This window comes from Bactrocera neohumeralis, chromosome 6, assembly GCF_024586455.1.
Source record: "Bactrocera neohumeralis isolate Rockhampton chromosome 6, APGP_CSIRO_Bneo_wtdbg2-racon-allhic-juicebox.fasta_v2, whole genome shotgun sequence".
Lineage (NCBI taxonomy): Eukaryota > Metazoa > Arthropoda > Insecta > Diptera > Tephritidae > Bactrocera > Bactrocera neohumeralis.
The window spans coordinates 37,317,744-37,339,319 of NC_065923.1; the positions used below are offsets into that span (position 1 = coordinate 37,317,744).

The 21,576-nt window shown below is 37.0% G+C and overlaps 1 protein-coding gene across 3 annotated transcripts in view; it reads right to left on the reverse strand.

The window, feature by feature from the left end:
- Positions 1-303: 303 nt before the first annotated feature.
- Positions 304-21,576, reverse strand: part of LOC126761477 (neuropeptides capa receptor) — a 229,931-nt gene continuing 208,658 nt past the window's right edge. For 2 of the 3 annotated variants that reach the window (XM_050477667.1, XM_050477665.1), the window contains exons 10-11: positions 16,399-16,509; positions 304-6,407 (exon numbers count right to left, since the gene is read on the reverse strand). In XM_050477667.1, coding sequence (XP_050333624.1) covers positions 6,264-6,407; positions 16,399-16,509 — 255 coding nt within the window. In that variant the 3' untranslated portion in view covers positions 304-6,263. The remainder of the gene's footprint in view (positions 6,408-16,398; positions 16,510-21,576) is intronic. The other variant, XR_007667366.1, reaches the window with a different exon arrangement.

Sequence of the window (21,576 nt, forward strand, 5' to 3'; positions counted from 1 at the left end):
TGATTTTATCTTGACCACCAAACTGAAGTTCTCGCTCCGTGGAACTCATTTTCACTAGATAGAATAGATAAAACAAAAATCTCTAAAGGTGCTGAAGGATCCTCATGAACAGTGTTTCGTGGACTGGAAGAATCGTTGCCTCTCAAAGTAGGGATTACTTTGAAGGCGACAAAATTAATATTAATGAATAATTAAATATTTTGCGCTTTACTTACAATTTCTGGGTACTTTTTTCACAATGTATGCCAACAAGGCTTTCACCTATCACTTCTTCGAATTTTACTTTGAATGAAACTAGTACAGTAAATTTCAATGTTTTATATATTTCGATTTTATTTAAAGTTTCAAGTACTTAAAAATAGTAATACTTCTCGTTTTCAACTTAAGCTGTTGAATTCAATGGATTTATACATGTACACAATTTTATTTATTATTTAACTTGCTGCCAATAACTGTTTGAAGTTATCAAAATTTCTACTAGTGATTTAATAAACGCTTATGCAAGTTTGCTGATGTAATTCAACAACATTATTTAATCACATGCAATCACAATAGCATACAGTTCGCTTAAGCTGTAGTCAAATGTTTGTTGCAACAAATAAATGCAGACTATGAAAATGCTTTAAACCTATTAAAAATTTATAATACTATTATTATAATTAATATCAAATATACGTATATATTACAATATAATAGTAGTAAGAACAAAGTTTTATATAATATAAATAAAATATATCCTTAGCACTATTACTATTTTCTTAATCGCTGTTATAATTCAAAGAGATCGTGCTTACATTATTTTCGAAAAATAGCAAAATTTTGTATATTAAACAAATACAACGCCTACAAGGAGTTGCAAGTTACTTGAATTAAAAAAAAAAATAAGTTTTTTTCTAAATAATTTTGTTTATAAATAATGGAAATAAGTCTTGTTAAATAACCCTTGTGTTTACACGGCGTATACGTAACATGCACTCACTGCGCACGATTGCTGGGCTGACCTCAGTTGCCACGCATGGTTAAACTCAGAGTAGCACGTGTGTATATTTTTTTAGTTTTCAAATTGACAATTATAATATTTATATTCTAATCAACAACTGCTCCAATTAAAATTTTTGAGAAAAACGAGTCTTGTACGCGGCGTATACGCAACATTCCGCATTCAATCCTAACAAATTCATCTCATAACATTTTTGCCATGCGTTCACGTTAAATCTACAATTTTCTATATACTTATTTACAGTTACATGTTGCTTAAAATGTAGGAGTACACTATAACAAATAGTTGCCTTGCCAAGGCTTGCCAAGCGCTTTTGCACGAAGTGTGTTGACAACAAGTTTCCTATTTACATTTTTTTTATCAGAAATTTTTTAAAATATATTAGCAAGCGTACTGTATTCCGCAAATTTTATCTTCTTGTCGTTTATATACAAAATATTGACAATAGTTCTCGAGAATTTTTGCAATATCCTCCTTACATAAATACGCTTACAATGAAACCGGTTCGATGCGTTTAGCTTGTGCTCATTAGTGTGTATATATGCATTTATTTATACCTACACACATATATTACATATAACTACGCACAGAGACGTGTAAATTCGTTTAAGGTTAAGTTAATTTAAAGCTGCTGGTTAAAAATCGATCTATGTACATAGTATATACATACGTATGTATTATACATATATGCTCTTGAGTAAAAGTATAAATAAACGGTGCCAAGCCTTTTTTGCTATTAACTCGAGTATACGATACAGAGTATATTTTATATGGTTCCATAATAATACAAGAACTATATGACTATACAATATATAACTATAAACATATACACACGCATATATGCATTTATAGCTCACAGAAAGATGGTTTTATAACTATATTTAGAAGAAAGTGCAACAAATATTTATGCGTTTAGTCCATAACAGTAAATAATACGTCAGCCAAAAATGCGCTAATATTCAATAAGCTTATTTAACCATACAATTTTGAAGCTTATTTACAGCGCTTAAAGAATCTTGATCAAGATGTTCCAAGTGCGAACTTTATAAAATAAGACTAAAGGTGGCAAACGGGCTTAATGGCACAACAGATATTCGTGCAAATTGCAAGAACGTAAAAAGAGGGTTATATGTAGAGATTTCGTAGAAACAATTAAGATAAATTTCAACTTATTGTGTTTCTATAGCTATACGTATTCGTACGGTTTGGCAAGAGATGGCGTAACATGATTATTGTACCATTGTTTCAATATTCCGAACATGCGTTGACAAGCCACCGACCGTTCGTGCATACATGGACTTCAGCTTCCCTGGTTTGTCCACCAACTGCCCGGGTGAATGCAGTCGATATCAGGTATGTTGCGCAAGTCAAATATCTGGTGCTGGTCAGGTGTGAAAGGATTTTTTTACTAAAGGAGCGCATGCTGCCGGTCATGGGTATAGTACGACGCATTTTGCGGAGTTATTGAGGCCTCGGACGTTGTGCTAATCGCACAATATATTGTGGCTTGTATGTGGCTTTACCACTTATAGAACTGCGATAAGATTGAAAACAGCGATGACGGTCTCGGGCCGCCAAAAACTTCCTCGATGCAACGTTGTATCATGCTTGCATGTTCGCCTGTATGTTGCACTGCTTCGATTGGTCTATGCAGGATGCGACAATAGTCCTAACGATTCTGTTACAGTCTGTCTTTTTAGTGCAAGGACCTCTAAGTGCATTTTTGCCTCAGGGGCACCTACCTGATAGTTCGGGGTGTTTGTGTGGGGTACAGCCTGAAGATCCCGATTTACGCAGACATTAGGTATCTTGGGGGTACGGGGATCAGCTGAACTGACGGACACTTAGATATTAGCGGTGTTATTCCCACTAGTGGGAATGCCGAACTGTTAGGGTCGTATGAGCGTGAATTGTTTAGGCGGCGAAATATTTTAACTGGGAATTAAGGTAAGTTTTTGTGTGAGTGGTGTGTGTATGTGATGTGTGTATAGGATCCAATCCCTGGTCATTAGCCCAGAGCAGTATGTAGACTCAACTGGTAGTAGTTTCGGCTACGAAAGCTGACCGCAGACTTAATTCTGATACCATGGGAAGCAGGAGAACACAAAATTCGCTACAACCTACTCATGCGGACTGGAACCACGAGGAGTATCATTGTTTTTTTGATTAAAACTCAAATATGGGTAGAACTGACACTTTGTCAGTTGAATGTGGAGTTGCATTGCAACCGGATGTTGGGCCCAAAACACGGCAGGGGTTTTAGAATGGCCTCGAACCCTTCCAAGGTGGTTAGTGTGCACATTCCACACGGAAATTTGGCACTGAAAATTGCTGGGCATTTTCAGGGCGCTGATCAGCGCATTGATTTGATCCGTTGTGCTTTTAAGCACCGTGGGGTAAGGCTGTCAACAGGAGGTACCTACGTGAACTACATCAAATGTTGTTGTCCGTCAATGCTCCTTTTTAGTATACGAATATGTCAGTCACTTGAAGCTTAAGTAACAATAATTTCCGAAAGTCATTGTTTTCGGGTTGAAGTTCTAGGTGAATCTACGCTAATAGACCGAACCTGCTAAAATTCGTTTGCACGATTTAAATTCGGAGGAGTTTTTAGTTTGGTAGGCGAAGATCGTTCTGAACGACAAAAAAAAGGTTTGAAGATAAGGAACGCAGCATAATCATACTATGCAAATTGTTGTCAAACACGAGCTCCAAGCCCGTATCTTTGGGGTTACTTAAGCAGCCATTTTAAAATCTTTAAAAGCAGCCGGATACATAGAAAAGCAAGAAAATCGGTATCATATGTATGTATTGATGCCAAAAATTTTGAAAGACAATTTTGCTCATCAGCATCTAAAACCGGGTGATACCGCGGAATAAGGAAGGTTACTGACAGCAAATCATCAAATTGAATCGAGCGGTTGCCGAAAAGCACCTGGAATTTGTGACTAGACTCGAGGTAATATTTTTTCAACGTGAGAATGCTCGACCTCGTGTTTAAGTTTGGTTGAAAACTGTTTGGAAAAAAGCAGCTAAGAAGTTGCGTCTCACTTCTCTGATAGCCCAGAACTTCTGACTCCAATTTGGTTTGATCGATCCAGAGCACCCTCACTGACTACGCCGACAAGTTCAGCCGATTTAACCATGTTCGTCTGTCTGTCAGTGTATTCGCGAACTAGACCCTGAGTTTTTGAGTTCTTTTATGGATTTTTGTTGTTGTTGTTACCCCGTTACGATGGTAAGGATTAGCTAATTTGTCGTCGACGTCATCCAACGGAATGTCCAAGAACGTGCTGTTTGGGCGAGGTCGGACCAAATGGAGAGGGGTGTCAGATGAGTGCGGGGGTCGGGCATGCAATGAGGCGGCCAGTTCCGAGATATAAAAGTCATGCAGGACGTATATTGGATATGTCGGGTTCTATTCTTGATATATGTTAGTTTAACCTGTTAGAATATCCAGAACGAAGCTGCACAAAGGTCACCCTCGTTTCTTTTTGTCTGTATTGAGTGGTGGTTTGACTCTGAGTACGCCATTCACTGGAAGGAAGTCGGTGAAGGTGTTGATGGCTTCACTGCGAATGGCGGACAGTGCTCGTCGGAAGTTTCTTGCGTCCGAAGTTTGAACGGCGTATTGTCTGAAGTCGTCGACGTAGTTGAGGAAAAACCTCTTGATGCTCTTAGGAGGTGGTTCTGCTCCAAGCAGGTGACTGCAAGGGTGATTTCTGCAAAAGCCTGAAGAGGAGGTTATTATGCTCCTCAACTGGGAGCATACGGGCCTCACTAGCGACTTGAGGATTTTATTGCGGTTCTGTACTTTGGCGATAATCGCGGTCGTATGGGGAGTGAAGGAACACAGACTGTCAAAAGTCACACCCAAAACTTTAGAATTATTGACAGTCGGAATCTTGACGTCATCGACTGCAATGTTATGGTCGAATTTGTGTACTCTTTTGTTCAGTTTGTAAATATGATTGCTGTGGATTTAGTAGGGGGAGTGTTCAGTTCCGTGCAGAGAGTAAGCGAGAAAGGTCGGAGAGATATCCGTTTACATTTGAACTTATATAATGCCACGGACTATCAGCGCATTTATGACGCTAAGTGTTGTGGTGGTACTGTGTACTTTTCGGAAGCCATGCTGCTGGTGGAGTTTTTCGTATCTGTTAAGGGTATTACAGCTTCGGTTGAACCGAAATTAAAAGTTCATCATGTTTAAAGCTTGAATAAACACGCACGAATATAGTCATAGACAGAATAATTTGCAAAAAATTACCTTAAATAAAATTTGAAGTTATGATAAATTTTATAGTTACGTATATTACTATTCAGGGGATAGGATACTACAATGTATTAATACTACTTGTATTATAAAAACAACACTGTTGTAAAAGCAAAAATAAGAGTTTCTTGGTGAGTTCTCAAACATGAGATTTTGGGTTGGAGTTGGTGTCAGTAAACAAATCAGAATTATCTATAAACGTTCGCGTTTACTTCTCTTTATCAAGAGTACACATTTCGTAATAAACTTTCGCATGACTTGGGAATATTCTTTTGTAGCAACCTTAGCACTTAAATATTGCACAATATTTCATTGCACATAATGACGGAAAGCTGAAATATTTGTGTTTAAAGCTCAACAAGAGTGCAAAGAAAATTATTTCATAACTCAAAAAAAAAAAAAATAAATTATTTAACATTGATTACAAATACAAATTTATATATTTTCTTTTATTAATTACATCGCACTCTGACTTCCACACGCGGGGTGTGGGTTTGTTGGCACCGCAAAAATTGCATCAACTATTTACTAACTTATGAACGAATAAACTAATTGCATGCTTTGCGGCTGAGGCGAATATAAATAAATTTCTTAAATTCGTTGCCAATATACACTGACACTAGCTATTATCAAATTTCTTACATATAGACAAATATCTTCACAGTGTTTGTTTACACTCAGTACTCGTTGCATAAACTAACTAATTGTAACTCATAAATAGTGGAACAACTGTTATTCCTTTTAGTATAATAACAAATGTGATATATACAAAATATATATACATACATACACACACATATTGACTTAGTTTGTAATGCCCATTCACAGCGCCAAAGCATTGGTTTGTGAGTGTGCATTTGGTTTTGGCTTAAACTCGCTGTCCTGCAAACGCACTCCACACTACCACATATGTATCTACATGCAACTCAAACCACTCGATCGCTTATTTTATGTTAGCTGCCTCCTTGTTGCATCCACCAGCTTTCTTTATATACATGTCTCGTTATTCTTGCTCATCAATGTTGCCTCGGCTTCGTTTTCTGTGAAAACTTTGGGTCGCCCATTGATGCCGCCATTGTCCACAACAACTACAACGTTCGTGCTATACTTTAGCTTGCTGTCCAGCGTATCCTACAATAGTAAGAAAAAAGTAAAGAAAAGTTATTGAAAACCAGCAAGAAAAAAGGCGAAGAAAACGCTTCGAACACTAGTAAGTGCAAACAAATTGCTTTTGTTGTTGTTGTTGAGTCGAAATGAAATCCTTCTGTTGGCTATGCAGACACATTATGTGAATAAGTATTATACAAATGGATAATGCAAAAAAGCGACAGCTCATTGAACATTTGCGTGAGAAATAACTTATTTCCTTCGTTTAGGCTCATTCTTGCCTTCTCTTGCCTTCCTACACTGCATTCCAGAAGGCAAAGTTATGAAGCGAAAAGTTTGTTTTGCAAATTTTATTAAATGAACATGACACAAGAAGAACTTCGCTTTCTCTCCGCGCTGGTATGTATATAAATGTTTACAAAGTTAGCGACCCAAATTTAAAGTAAATAAACTGTTCGTTGCTGGCCTAAGTTGTAAGCGAAGGAAGAGTAAATTAATTAATCAAATTACACGCCGGAAGCTAGAGGGCGCGAGTTGAGTTGCAGCTAATTTGCAGTTTGAAATATTATATAGTGCTATTATGAGTATAAATTAATAATGAGAAAAGGGTTATTGAGATCCTTGGTTCAGCGCATATATCACGTTTTCAATTGCCTTTAAGTAAACAATAGTGCTAAAACGAGAAACCTGACTACCTATTGAGCTGTTGCCCACCAAAATTAAACGCTTATAAATAGAGCAGCTACAAAATATATGCGATGTTGGAGAGTCTAAAGTTTAACCCATGAATGTCGATAACTGCCGATATATTAAACTTAATTTAAATATTAATGTGGCTTTGATATTAATTTGTGCATGCCCTGATGATCAAAAGCGACCAGTTAAAATATTGCCGTTATCTCAAAGCTTTTTATATCTCGCAACAATGTTGCTAACGAGAGTATTATAGTTTTGTTCACATAACGGTTGTTTGTAAGTCCTAAAACTAAAAGAGTCAGATATAGGGTTATATATACCAAAGTGATCAGGGCGACGAGTAGAGTCGAAATCCGGATGTCTGTCTGTCCGTCCGTCTGTCCGTCCGTCCGTGCAAGCTGTAACTTGAGTAAAAATTGAGATATCATGATGAAACTTGGTACACGTATTCCTTGGCTCCATAAGAAGGTTAAGTTCGAAGATGGGCCAAATCGACCCACTGCCACGCCCACAAAATGGCGGAAACCGAAAACCTATAAAGTGTCATAACTAAGCCATAAATAAAGATATTGAAATGAAATTTGGCACAAAGGATCGCATTAGGGAGTGGCATATTTGGACGTAATTTTTTTGGAAAAGTGGGCGTGGCCCCGCCCCCTTCTAAGTTTTTTGTACATATCTCGGAAACTATTATAGCTATGTCAACCAAACTCTACAGAGTCGTTTTTTTAAGGCATTTCCATATACAGTTCAAAAATGGAAGAAATCGGATAATAACCACGCCCACCTCCCATACAAAGGTTATGTTGAAAATCACTAAAAGTGCGTTAACCGACTCATAAAAAACGTCAGAAACACTAAATTTTACGGAAGAAGTGGCAGAATTAAGCTGCATCCAGGCTTTTTTTAAAAATTGAAAATGGGCGTGGCGCCGCCCACTTATGGACCAAGAACCATATCTCAGGAACTACTAGACCGATTTCAATGAAATTCGGTATATAATGTTTTCTTAACACCTTGATGACATGTACGAAATATGGGTGAAATCGGTTCACAACCACGCCTTCTTCTAATATAAAGCTATTTTGAATTCCATCTGATGCCTTCTCTGTATAATACGAGTATAAACATTAGGAACCAATGATGATAGCGGAATAAAACTTTACAAAAATACGGTATTTGAAAAATATTTAAATGACGAATAATGAAATCTCGATTATCACTTTACCATGCGAGAGTATAAAATGTTCGGTGACACCCGAACTTAGCCCTTCCTTACTTGTTTCATCTCAAATTTTGAAGGTTTACGTATGCTTTCCGAAAGGTCGAATTTAAGAAAGTTATTTCTTTGGATTATTGTTTTGGTTGGTTGGTTGAAAAGGGAGGTGTATGAGCACCAGACTACAAGCAGCCGTACTAACACCATCATTATGCCCATTGTGCACCCGGGTGGTACCCAAATCGCTTAGCAACACTGCAGATTTGATAAAAACTAGATTTTCTCTTAAGTTGGAGCATTGGAAACCGTGGAAAATGCCCCGTTTTATCCGGCTGAAAGCTTGTCATTTGCATAGATAATACTCCATTCTCTGCCTACCGTAGAATCTACTTTTCCAATTTTCTGAAGGTAAGATCTTAAGAGTATGTACCCTGTGATGATCTCTACAATATTACGAAATTCCCTTTTGCCGATAAATATAAGCTTCTTGGTCAGTGCAATATCAAAACAACTCTAAAGTGAGTTTGTGGTATATTCTGTTTTGCTTGTGTTCCAAGACCTGATGTGTTCCTCTAGGGTCCTTTGCTTCAAACAACTGAAGAAGCTGAATGGTCTGGGGCTGCTTAAGTGAATTGTGTTTTAGCTGCCTGGAGCGGGCAAACTTGTCTGCCTTTTTGGTTCCTTCTGTTGCTATATGACTGGATACCCAAATTATATTATTCGAGCTACCAACTGAGAGTGTAGTCAATATTTGCTTGCAAAACCTAACACAATGAAGCTTACAATTGGCGCACCAATGGTCTGCTATGAACACAATTCCGTCCCGAAAACACTGAACTGTGGTCATTTATGTGCCTATATAATTCTTTAATCCGTCGGTCAATATGTAGATTTCAGTATTGAAATTTTATAAATTTACCTGTTCTACATATAAAAATCAGTACTACTTTCGACTTTTGTAGGTTCTCTCTTGAAATACATTCTTCCCATGCCTCATAAAGCTCATTCGATTAACAGAATTGAGAAAATTCAAAACGGTTTTTTAGATTTGCATATCGTTCTATTCGCTTACCATAATTAAGCCCAAAATTAAGATATGGGACTAATTTGACAAATATAATCGCACCAGCAAGAAGCACCTGTGGTCTATAAATTTTAAAAAGTGGTCGTTGCCTTTAAAACCAAACCGTTTAAGTTAAAATAATTAAATTCGCTGAAAATAACTCTTATAAGAACCCTTGCTTAAACTAAATCCGCCATAAACAATAAATTTTATACCCGAGATTGTATGAGAAGGCTTTAGTTTGGGATAAAAATTAGACGATGAGCGTGGCACCGACCTCTTTTAGCTGAAATCACATATCTTAAGAACATCCTAACCGATTTGAATCGAATTTGGTACGTGACATTCCTCTGATATTTTTGTTTTACAGTGTAAAATTGGGTGAAATCGGACATAGCCACACTTACTTCTCACATAACACAATTTTAAGTTCCATTTGATTCCTTCACTTTCCGGTAAAAAAATTAAGAATCAATGAATGTATCAGGATAAAACCTTCCACGAATAGTGCCTTTGAAGTGTGCCATATTGTGACTAAAAATAGCCCAAATCGAATGAAAACTGCTCAAACTCCTTGGTACTGAATATGTAAACCCAATGTTTATATGTAATTGACTTTTCACAGAAAATATCGGTATATAAGTGAAATTTAGAGAGAATTCTTTGCTGAAAGTAGTATGTCGGTGGTTTACAAATGGGTTAATTCGGGTCAGTACATTCCTTATCCTACATATACTTAATATTAAGAATTTTGACCTTCCGGTTGACTTTATACCGCATAAATCGGCCAATATGTTAGCTATCTAAGTTTAAAGGATAACAGTGTATCTTTTTGCCTGCCTAAAATTAATAAAATTGGGCGAAAAGCCTTATTACCTTAAGGTATGAAAATGTAGTAAAATCGGTCCACGAATTACTGCACTATTTGCATGGGTGCTTCAAATACCATTTTTGCAATTTTTGCTTTAAAATTAGTTCTTTATTTTCCATTCGAAATGTTATTTTTGCGATTATGCCTTTCGCGTGCACTTCCAAGGACAACACGATAGGTAGAATGTGGATCATGCGGCAGGGGAAGAGTACAATTAAATACTTATAAATACGTGCAAAAAATTGCTAAGTCTTGCTGCTTTCTGTTGTTGGAAATGAGGCGAATAGCGCTTTAAGTTTTAAGTGATTTTGTGTGCAAGTTTTGTTTGCGAACAAAAGACAACCGAAATTAGGTAAAGCTTAAGTAGCTACTTTCCAAGAAACTGCTTCAGTTAAGGCTTCTAATGCGACATTATGAATGTTTGTTCATATAAATATGAGTGTAATTGACAGAAAGTGCTAAGGGAGTTGAGTTTCTAAACCTTTTTAGGTTATGCCAACAAAGCGTTGGTTTTGATCTTGACTGATAATGTGTTATGTTATTGATATTTGGATCTTACTGGCCTATATACTTTATGGTTTCGCGAAAGCAAAGGTTAGAAAGTCTGCTGAAAAAAGCTTTGTTGAATTTGTTATACGAGTAGCGAGTGAATTAAAGAGCGCCAGTTGCTAGTCGAACAGCAGACGTTGGAGCAGAGGTTTAACGAAGTGAATGATAGCCTCCATGCTACCTGGGATCTCGACTAAGAGCAAAAGGTGATTTAAGTTTAAAAATTAAATAAATTAACACAACAAAATTCTCAATTTTTTTGGTGAAAAATCTGATCTAGTAAAAAATCCATTATTTTAGCATTAAATTGAAGGTTTTAATTAGCATGGTTAGAACTATCCGATTCAAGTGGACATGCACCGTTTCGTTCGATAACTTGTTGACATTTTGAAGGTCATTTCATAATGCCATCTCGTTAGCAACTCTAGTCTTTATTGACAAAAACTGTAGCAAACAAATTACACACGCTTCTCTTGAGATGCATTTATCCCCAGCAAAAATATTCGCCATGCTCAGAAGTAGGTAGAAATCTCTTGGAGTCAGGTCAAAACTATAAGGTGGATGCAGAATATAGTACCAATAAAGCTCCCAGTGCTACTGGACAGTTCATATCAATATATTTGACCTGGCATTGTCCTGATAGAGCACAATGCTTTTTCTATGGGCTAAAGGTTACTTTTGGGTGATTTTCTTACTTCAAATGGTCCAATTGTTCACAGTACAGATCCAGAAGAGTTTTGCTCCAGGAGAGCAGCTCATACTAGATTATTTCCTGAGAATCCCACCAAATACAAAACAAAACGACCGTTTCTGCTTGAACTAAATGACGAACTTTACTTTACTAGTAACCATCCATTTCAGAAATATATCGATTGTATTGCGCTTCAGCTGCGATACGCAGTTAGAAATTCGGTTCTTGAGGGTTTTTGCATTAATTCGTGCGGCACACATACATACATCGACCAACCTTTTATATCCATTCTAATTTATATGGTTTCAAACGGTATTTTAAACAATGGACCTGATGATTTCCTTTATTTTATTCTTATTTTCGTTATATGATTTTCTAGAGCGTGGAACGCTTTACGAAAAGAATCAACAAAGCCGAAATTGCGTATGGTTGACGATAATACAAGGACCTGAAAGGCTATTCACATTTTCACGCCCAAGAAAAACTGGAAAATATGTCGCATTTTCTCTTTGGTGGTCTCCATCGTTGACGGGCTTTCACATAATACTGAGCCAAGTAATCATAAAATTGTCTGGAAAGCTTTTTTAGCACGAAGTCTTATCTTTCTAACACCGTATTACTTAGTACGATCGCACTTACATAACGGGAGATGCAGACTACTAAAGCTAGCTATTGGAAAAATAATGGACTTCTTTTGACTAGGCGAAATACTTTACTTGAATTTGGACTGCTGCAAGACCAAATTGCTGGAATGTGGTGTTTCGTGTAGCAAAATACTATAAATGATAGGTACATGGGTAGATAAAACAAGAGATCGTATGGGTATATGAAAACCCTTGAGAGTATAAAACGAAAATTTTACAGTAAAATGTACATCGTCACTTAATATGGAAAAAGGTAACATCACCTTTCCTAAGTTGGTCAGGCGAAGGAAAAACGATATAATAGCAGCCACTAATATTGATATACAATTTTTAGTTTTGGTTATAAAATGAATATATCTTGGTTATGTATGATAGTGGAAGCTTGTATAAAATAAGATGTGGTAAATTGTAAGCAATAAAAAGGTCAATTTTGAATTTTTTGATGATACGTTGTGTTGCATTTTAGGTGACGATATGTATAGTATATATTGGTCACGTCTTTGTTTATTGTACATAATAACTGCAAGGCTCTGTTCATACTAGAAATATGGACCTCCTTGCATTAATTTTATAGAGTACATTAAGGCGTATAATGATTATCATATTTAACCAGATAAGATAATCCAGCAGCTAGGTTAAGCAGCTAATCCGAGTATTCTCCATCTGTTATGTGAAGAGGAGAGACCTTGCTATATATAGCATGAAGTGGTTGAATCAAATAACACTAACAGTAGAAATTATCACATTTGCATAAATGAACTATATGCAACACATCTTTTAGGGGGTATTCTTGTCTAGGATTTTGAAAAAATCGATTTTTTTGCATATCTTGAAAGTTTAGACTTTCAAAAATATGACCTTGAAAGGATTTTTCAAAATTCGACTTATTTTAGGAGATACAGCCGATTTTGTGACGTGGGGTCCGTGTTCACTAGAATTGTCTCTTAAACTTTAAACGCGTTTTTCTCAAAACTGACTTTTTTGGAACGATACCCACGATTTCTCAGGTTCTACTGGACCGGTTTACTTGAAATTTTTATAGAGTTTTCTTTATAGGCTTGTCTATGGTTGGAACTAGCCCCATCCCCAAATTTTTATTTTTATTATTTTTAAAAAATTCGAAATAGTCAGAAAAAGTGATCCAAAAAAACTTTTTTTTCAGGCAGTCGCCATTTTGGGAAACAAATTTTTCCCACTTTTTCGTAGTTCCGGCCATTGCGGCATTATTCTAGATTATTAACCTTTTTTTTGGTTTCATATAACTAGGAGGGTTGAAATCATGGGTATGGTCACGTGGAAATTTTTAGAGACCCCTCACTTCGTTAGCTCATAATTTTTCAAATTTTTTACTTCTTTTAGTTTTTAATTTTTTTCTGTACTTCTAAAATTCTAAATGGATAGTAAAAATATTAATTTCCTTTTTTTTACGACACTTTAAAAACTACCTGAAATTCATGCTTCTAGACCAGAATACCCCCTTCAGTGAACTGTTTCTAAGAAAAAGGAATAAGAAAATAAAAACCACGATTTTTGAAAGCAGAAGACTCTCCCTTTCAAACACAAACTTAGAATATTTGCAACAAATTATAATGCGTGTAAACAGTATTTTTTTCTTCAGAATCAGATATTTCAGTCGGCAGTCTGGAACTATACATATATTTATAAATATACAACGAAGCACTGGAACTAGAGCTACATATTGTAAGGCAAAAAAGCGAAGAATACAAGGCCAAGGCAAATAAATTCAAATTACATGTTGGAATTCTTTAAAGCGGCAAGGCAACAACAACACGGGCAAATAATTTCCCATTTCCTTCAACCCTTACAGGAAACAGTGAGACACTGCAAAAATGTATAATGGCATGGAAAATTTTGCCTTTGTGAAAGTTTGCAATAAACAAGAAAAAATGGAAATGTCATCAACACGTGGGATGCCACAATAGATGCTGCAAGCCATTGCTGGGGAGAAGCAACTCGAGCAATTCGAATAAGAATCAGAAGTAGTATTCACCCGTCTGCTGCGAATCACATTATTGTAAATACCGATAGCTCACACATATTCTTTAGGGTGAGCCAAAACAGAAAACAAAACTATATAGAGAAATAGATATGACTGCAAGGCAGTATTTCTAGAACAATTTCAATAACAGGTAAAAAAAATTGTTTACCCTAAACAGGGGGTAAGTTTGCCATGAAGTTTGTAATGCCCAGAAGGAAACTTCGGAGACCCTATAAATATATATATAAATAATAATGATCCGTGTGAGGAGCTGAGGCAATTTAGTCATGTCCGCCCATCTGTCTGTATATATGTATGTGTACTGGCCCCTCAGTTTTGAAGATATCTATATGAAATTTTGCAATTCCCTCCAAGAATATGCCGATTTGTCAAAACTGCCGATATCCCAGAACTATAGCATATAGCTTTCATAAAAACTAAACTATCAAACATATGCCTTTGTATGGAAAACATTTTCATTTGACGAGATATCTGCATGAAGTTAGGAGTGGGTTATTGTTTAAAGCACTTATTTGGATCGGATTACTTCAATTGACGAATATCTTCACATGTTCGACGGACATTCTAATATCCAAAAAAAATTTCTCAGATCGAAATCAAGAACTTAAAAGGTCTTTTTGTATTTGTGGTGAATATTATAGCTTCGGTGCAATCGAAGTTAATGGTTCTTTTCGAAGCTTTTATATATACGATATATTTTAGGAAATTTAGTGCTATACAATAAATTGAATTCTTTTTAGGGCTCACCCTATTCATGTATTGGATTTTCATACCTTTTATTACTGTGATCTCACTTGTGGGAAGCTGTGGAATTTTAATGACGTAGTACAAGTTAATACACTCGTGTTGCTGCGTGTTTGGTATGCCGTAGAAAACGTATGTGCAGACATGTGGCAATGTCATGCGAAATATACGTAATCATAGTTGTGATTATAATATATGCAACGTTCAGGTATTTCGTGACAAACTGGCCTACAGGAGTAATGTTTGAAAATTCTACGAAAGGATGGGGTGACCCACAGAAAGCTTCAATACCGGAGAATGCTCGTTTAGATCCCCCAGAGGTGATCTAGCGACTGATGCCCAGAGCATACTAAAATTATGGAAGAAACACTTCTCAAGATTGCTGAATAGCAGTGAAAGCATAACGCCAGGAGAAGGCGAACCCGATTCCCCCAATCGATGACGATGGAGCAAACGTTCCATTGCCCGACCAGGAAGAAGTTCGAGTAGCAATTACCCGTCTGAAGAACAACAAAGATGCGGGGGCCGATGGACTGTCGACGGAGCTATTCAAATACCGCGGTAAAGAACTGTAAAGGACCATGCCTCAGCTTCTTTATAGTACATGGTCGGACGAAAGCATTCGTGACCAATGGGATTTAAGTGTGCTCTGCCCAATTCACAAATAAAAGCGAGACCCCACAATCTGCCTCAACCACTGTGGGGTAAGCCTCCTCGACATCGCTTATTAGGTTCTATCGAGCGTATTATGTAAAAGATTAAAGCCCACTGTCAACAAACTGATTAGACCTTATCAGCGTGGCTTTAGGCCTGAAAAATAAACAACTGACCCGATATTCACCACGCACCAAACCTTGGAAAATATACGTGAAAAGAGGGTCGACACACACCACCTCTTCGTCGATTTTGAAGCTGCTTTTGAAAGCACGAAAAGGAGCTGCCTTTATCCCGCGATGTTTGAATTTGGTATCCTCGCAAAACGGCTGTTTAAATTGACGTTGAGCAATACCAAAAGCCCCATCAGTATCGGAAAGGACCTCTCCGAACCGTTCGATACCAAATGCGGTTTCAGAAAAGGCGACTTCTTCAATCTTCTGCTGGAGAAGATTATTCGAACTGAATAGAGAAGGTACCATCTTCTAGAAGAGTGTACACCTGCTGGGTTATTGATATGTAAAGTCCTCTCTCGACGAACAAAGACAAATTCTACCATCTCCTGTTATACAGTATGGTCCTCTATAGCGCAGAGACATGACCGATTACAACATCTGATGAATCGTCCTTACGAGTTTTCGGGCGGAAGGTTCTGCGGAAGATTTATGATTCTTTGCGCATTGGCAACGGCGAATCTTATAGCTTAACTAAGTAAGATGTTTTCCGATGAGTGGGAACCTTTGGCCAGTTACGGTCCAGATTAAGTTATGCATTTAGTTGCGGCATCGTTGCAGGACATTATAGCATCGATGCAACCGAAGTTTATGTGTTATCTTTGTTTTTAAAATGTTTTTGTAGTCTTACCTTTTTAAGCGGCACAGTGTAGTCTATATCCTTTGTCCATAGCACATTTTTTGTCTTGATAGAGTTGCGGTCTCTATAGTTATTGGCGTGCCGCATTGAACGCACTCTTACCTGAAATTCAGAAGAATTGTAGAAAATTGAGATAATTAAAATAAGATAAGAATTTAGAGGAATAGTAAAAGCAAAGATAAGATAGAGGCGATCATTTGCTATGTGGATGTTAAAAAATTACTTGTATGATATGAAATGTTTTGAAAAAATGACAGTTATGTGTAGGCTAAATATGGCTTTGAAATTAGTCAGGGATAAGTTAGATTAGCTTAGGTTGACTTTTTGACTCGTTCTCACGACAACGGTCGCGAGAGTCTACTTCGCCTAGTTCACTACAACATTCGATATTTTCAAAAATATTTTGCGAATTCTCTTTTTTAACTTCACAAACTTTAATACAAACAATAATTTATATTGATTTTCAGGACCTGCGGCCTGCGATAGACCAACATACAGTTGGAAGTGAGTAAAACATTCTTTTCGTAGGTCAATCCCTACTAATTCGAAAGTCTGGCTTTGGGATTTGTTTATAATTAGAGCGAAAGATTTTTTACCGGAAATTGAAGCCGTTTAAATGGGATTGGTAGATCTCGGGATCGTCGGATTCCTCGGTATATGAGCTAGTTGACTAGCTACTTGGTCGGTGATAATGGTTGCTACAATTAAATTGTCCTTCAATTCCTTAATAAGCAGCCTCGTCTGGTTGCACATGCTTGAAGGACTTAAATTCCTCAAAAGTATAATTGGAATTTCAATTTTTAAAACCAATTCATGTGGTGGCAGTTCAGAAGAGTTTATTGAATTTAAAAACTCCTGGGGATAATAGACTGCGTCTTCGACATTAGTCACGGCGTCTATTGATTTGTATTTTTTTATTTTTTCGGCAAATTTTTGAATAATTAGATCGTTTATTTCGTTGACATTATCATTCCTGGCTGACACTATTGCTCTAGAATACAAACAATGAAATTCCTTTTCGTGCAAATTCTCGATGTTAGGGTATGCTGCATCTATTAAAATTTCTAAACAATGGACTATTTGGCCCGGAGAGTTGGAAAAATTCCTTTCCCATTAAGCAGTTGCTGTGGAAAATCACTATCAGGGATTCCATGAAGATGAGCTCTTCTATACGTCCGTAATTTCATATTTTCAATTGAAATTCCTCCGTTAATCACAGGAAGAGGCTGTCGGCAATCTCCAGCAAATACGAAAGTTATCCCGCTCATGAGAGCAAAGGAGTTTCTAAGGTCTTTAAATGTTCTGTCCATGGCCTCTATATGTGCTTTATGACTCATGGTACATTCATTCCACATAATCAATGAGGCGTCTTGCAATAGTTAACCAAGAGGTCCATTATTGCGGATAGAAATTGATTGTTGTTCAAGATTGATTGATAACGGAAGTTTAAAAGGTGAATGAGCAGTTTTTCCATCCTCTAAAAGAGCTGCAGCAATTCCTGACGAGGTAACTGCTATCGCTATCTTCCCTGATTGTCCTATTTAAGCAAGTATTCAATTTGCAAGAAACGTCCTGCCAGTGCCCTTGCGCATCCAAAAAATGTTGTTTTTGTTATTATTCATGCTATAACACCCGCGCTTATCGGTGTGTTGTAGCTTAGCTAAATGTTAAATAACATTCTTTGTCACATCTTCATTGGATTACCTTCAAAGTGGTTCAAGCCATTTTTCATTTCATGCAACGATTTAGTCAGCTATAGCGAACAGACTAAAACCTAACTTATTCATATACATATATAAGATTAGGGTTCGCCATTATGTTGTAAAAGGGACTTTGTGCAAGGAACTGATGCGGTTGCCTCGAATAAGCTCCAGACGTAAGACCTACTTTTCGATCACTTTTTATAGGAATTGTGGCCGTATATCGCCGATTTTTCTCTCCCAAGGCGTCAAGTGTCTTGGGATTATTAGACAAGCATGGGCTTGTGGATTATAATCACTCAAAATGTGAAAATTTTGTTTATTAAAGTACTCATTCAACCAATTTCGCTTCATCGCTGAATAAAATTTCTTGCGAATATCGCGAACGGTGACCATCTCGTTTTGGTTCTTTTGCATCAGTATTAAACAGACCTCAATTTGTGTTAAAATTAAAAAATTACAAAAACATCTCGCTGTCAGAAGCGTCTATGAAAAAAAATCACCACAAGTTAAAATTCCTTTTTATTCCTTTCAAACGCTCAATACAACGCTTCATTTCACTTCGCGCATTGCAGAAAAAGTTCGTGTTTAGTTGGAAAGGCATTATGGGCGCGCCGTTTTAAAAACTTTTAGAAACAAAAATAAAATTGATAAGGGTTGAGAATTCAAAGAGCTCGTGTTGTGCTTAGATACAAACAAAAAACAACAAACATTACTTCAATCGGTGTATGAATGTAGGTATTCACAATTTGTACAGTTTTACAAAACTTTTTAGACTCATTGCAACGAGTTTCAAGGAAGAGGTGTAGGGAGAAAGGTTTCTCATATATAACATGTATTTATATATACATAGAAACATATGTACATATGTATGTTTCAGAAATTCGTTGAAAAAATTAAAAAGTATTCAAGCGAAGCTAAAGGAAACTTTACACGTTTTAATAAATTTAAGTTAAGTGAACAAACGCGAAACTTTTTTTATACTCTTGCAACCTGTTACCACAGAGTATAATAGTTTTGTTCACCTAAAGTCTGTACATATCACATAAAACTAATCGATTTAAATATAGGGTTATATATACATGTATATAAATGGATGTAGGACGAGTTTAATCCGAGTGACTATAATTCTGTCTGTCCGCCCGTGCAAGCTGTCTGTAAGACATTTTGATCTCGTACATATGTTCTTCGAATAGAGTTTTAATGTGAGCAAAAACCTATTAAAGGAAAACTTCTCAGGAATATAAGATTTTAAACTAATATAGTGGGGTTGACCCGATCTTTTAAATGTGAGCAACCACGCCCCTCATAACTCTTTTCTTTCCAGTGTAAAAATCAAGAAGCAATTAGTACAAGGTGTGTTCCAAAGGGAATAGGACTTTTTGAATCTAGCGCCCCTTGTGACGCCTTCTATATATCGACTGATGCGTTAGAATCTGCTATCTTTATCGATTGTCCAGTGAGAATTTCATGACATTTCATTGATTGGAAGTGAAGTTATTGCGTTTTAAGTATCAGTATGTTTGTGTTATCGGTGCGAAAATGAGCTTCGAACAAAAAGCAACATTAAATTTTGTTTTAAAATTTGGTAAAACTTTTACCGAAACGTTTTAATTGATGAAACAAGTTTATGGCGATGATTGCCTATCTCTTAGCAGAGTACACGAGCGGTTTTAACGTTTCCAAAGTGGTCGTGAGGACATAAATGACGATCAACATGTGGGCAAATCAAAATCCGTGATCACCGGAAATTCCATTGAAACTGTGCGTGAATTCATCAAAAATCAGCCGAAATCATTATTGAAATTAATGGAAATGGAATTGAACATCTCCAAAATATCGATTTATCGCATTTTGACCGAACATTTGGGCTTACGAAAGGTGTGTGCACGGTTTGTTCCGCACAAATTGACTGACAACCAAAAATTGCTCAGAATCCAACATTCGATTGACGCTTGTGACCGATTATTTGACCAAAAATCACATTTTAACCATTAACCACTCCCCGTATTCACCTGATATGGCACCGTCCGACTTCTTCCTTTTCGGAAAAATGCATTTGGCCCATGAAAGGAAAGCGTTATGCAGACGAAGAGGCCATTCAAAAGGCTTGCACCGGCATAGTGGCGGCCATATCGACCACCGAGCTAAAACAATAGTTCGACATGCCTTTGGACCGTGGAAAAAGCTGTATTGAAGCAGAAATAGACTATTTTGAATAAAATAAATTGATTTTGCCGAAAAAACCATTTGTTCTGTTTTTTTTCTCCTGTTTACTTTGGAAGGTACCTTGTATAACAGAATTAAACTTTGCACAAACAATGCGTTTAGCGTATGCCATCTTATCACCAAAAATTGCCCAAATCCAGCTAAAACTCTTCCAGCCTCTAGGGAGTCCAGATGTGGACCGCAGTATCTGCAGCTGACTTTTGATATTTGGTAAAAGGGAACTGTGTGACAGCATTTCAAGCTCCTTACGTATAGCTGCAACCGAAACCATTGGTTTTCGGAAAATGCAAAAGAACAGCTGATACGACGAGGAGTGACGTGACCGCAGCGGAGAGAAAACAGACTGCCTACCTCACAACGTTACGATCAACTACAACACGTGCGGGATGGGATAGATACCGAGAGTTGAAGAGGGAAGCGCGACGCATTTGCAGACAGAAAATGAAAGAGGCCGAAATGCGTGAGTACGAAGAGCTTGACAAGCTGGTCGAAATGGGTACTGCTCGAAATTTCTACGAAAAAATGAGGCGGCTAACAGAAGGTCTCAAGACCGGAGCATACTCTTGTAGAAACCCCAAAGGTGATCTAGTGACCGATGCCCAGAGTATACTTAAATTATGGAGGGAACACTTCTCCGCCTGCAAATGGAATTGAAAGGATAACACCAGGAGATGGCGAGGCCGAATCCCCAATTGATGACGATGAAGCAGACCTTCCATTGCCCGACCATGAAGAAGTTCGAATAGCAATTACTCGTTTGAAGAGCTGTTCAAACACGTCTACGTCAGTAAAGAGGTGAGAGAATTCTTTCCTGACAATAATAATTCTGAGTATCAAAAATGGGATAAATCGGGTCAACATTTCCCTGAACCCTCATATACCTATTATAAAGTTTTTCGAACTACCAGGTGACTATACCTGTGATCAAATTGAAAGGTGAATTTTTTAAGTTATACTTCGCATGTTTTTCGAATCGGTGAATTTTATTTCTGTAAGTTGGTAGTACTATTAGTGACATCTGTGCTAAATTTCACGTCAAATTATTTATTAGTATTTGAGATACTCGTCGTTTTGTGAAGCTATAAAAGTGAATTCTTCGATTTTTACTATGTCTGAATTTATTAAACAAAGAAGTGCGATAATGCACCATCACATACTGCATTGGTTATTCGTGATAATTTTACCATATTTTCAATTTATATCGTGCCGCAAGCACCGCATTCGCCTGATTTACCTTCGT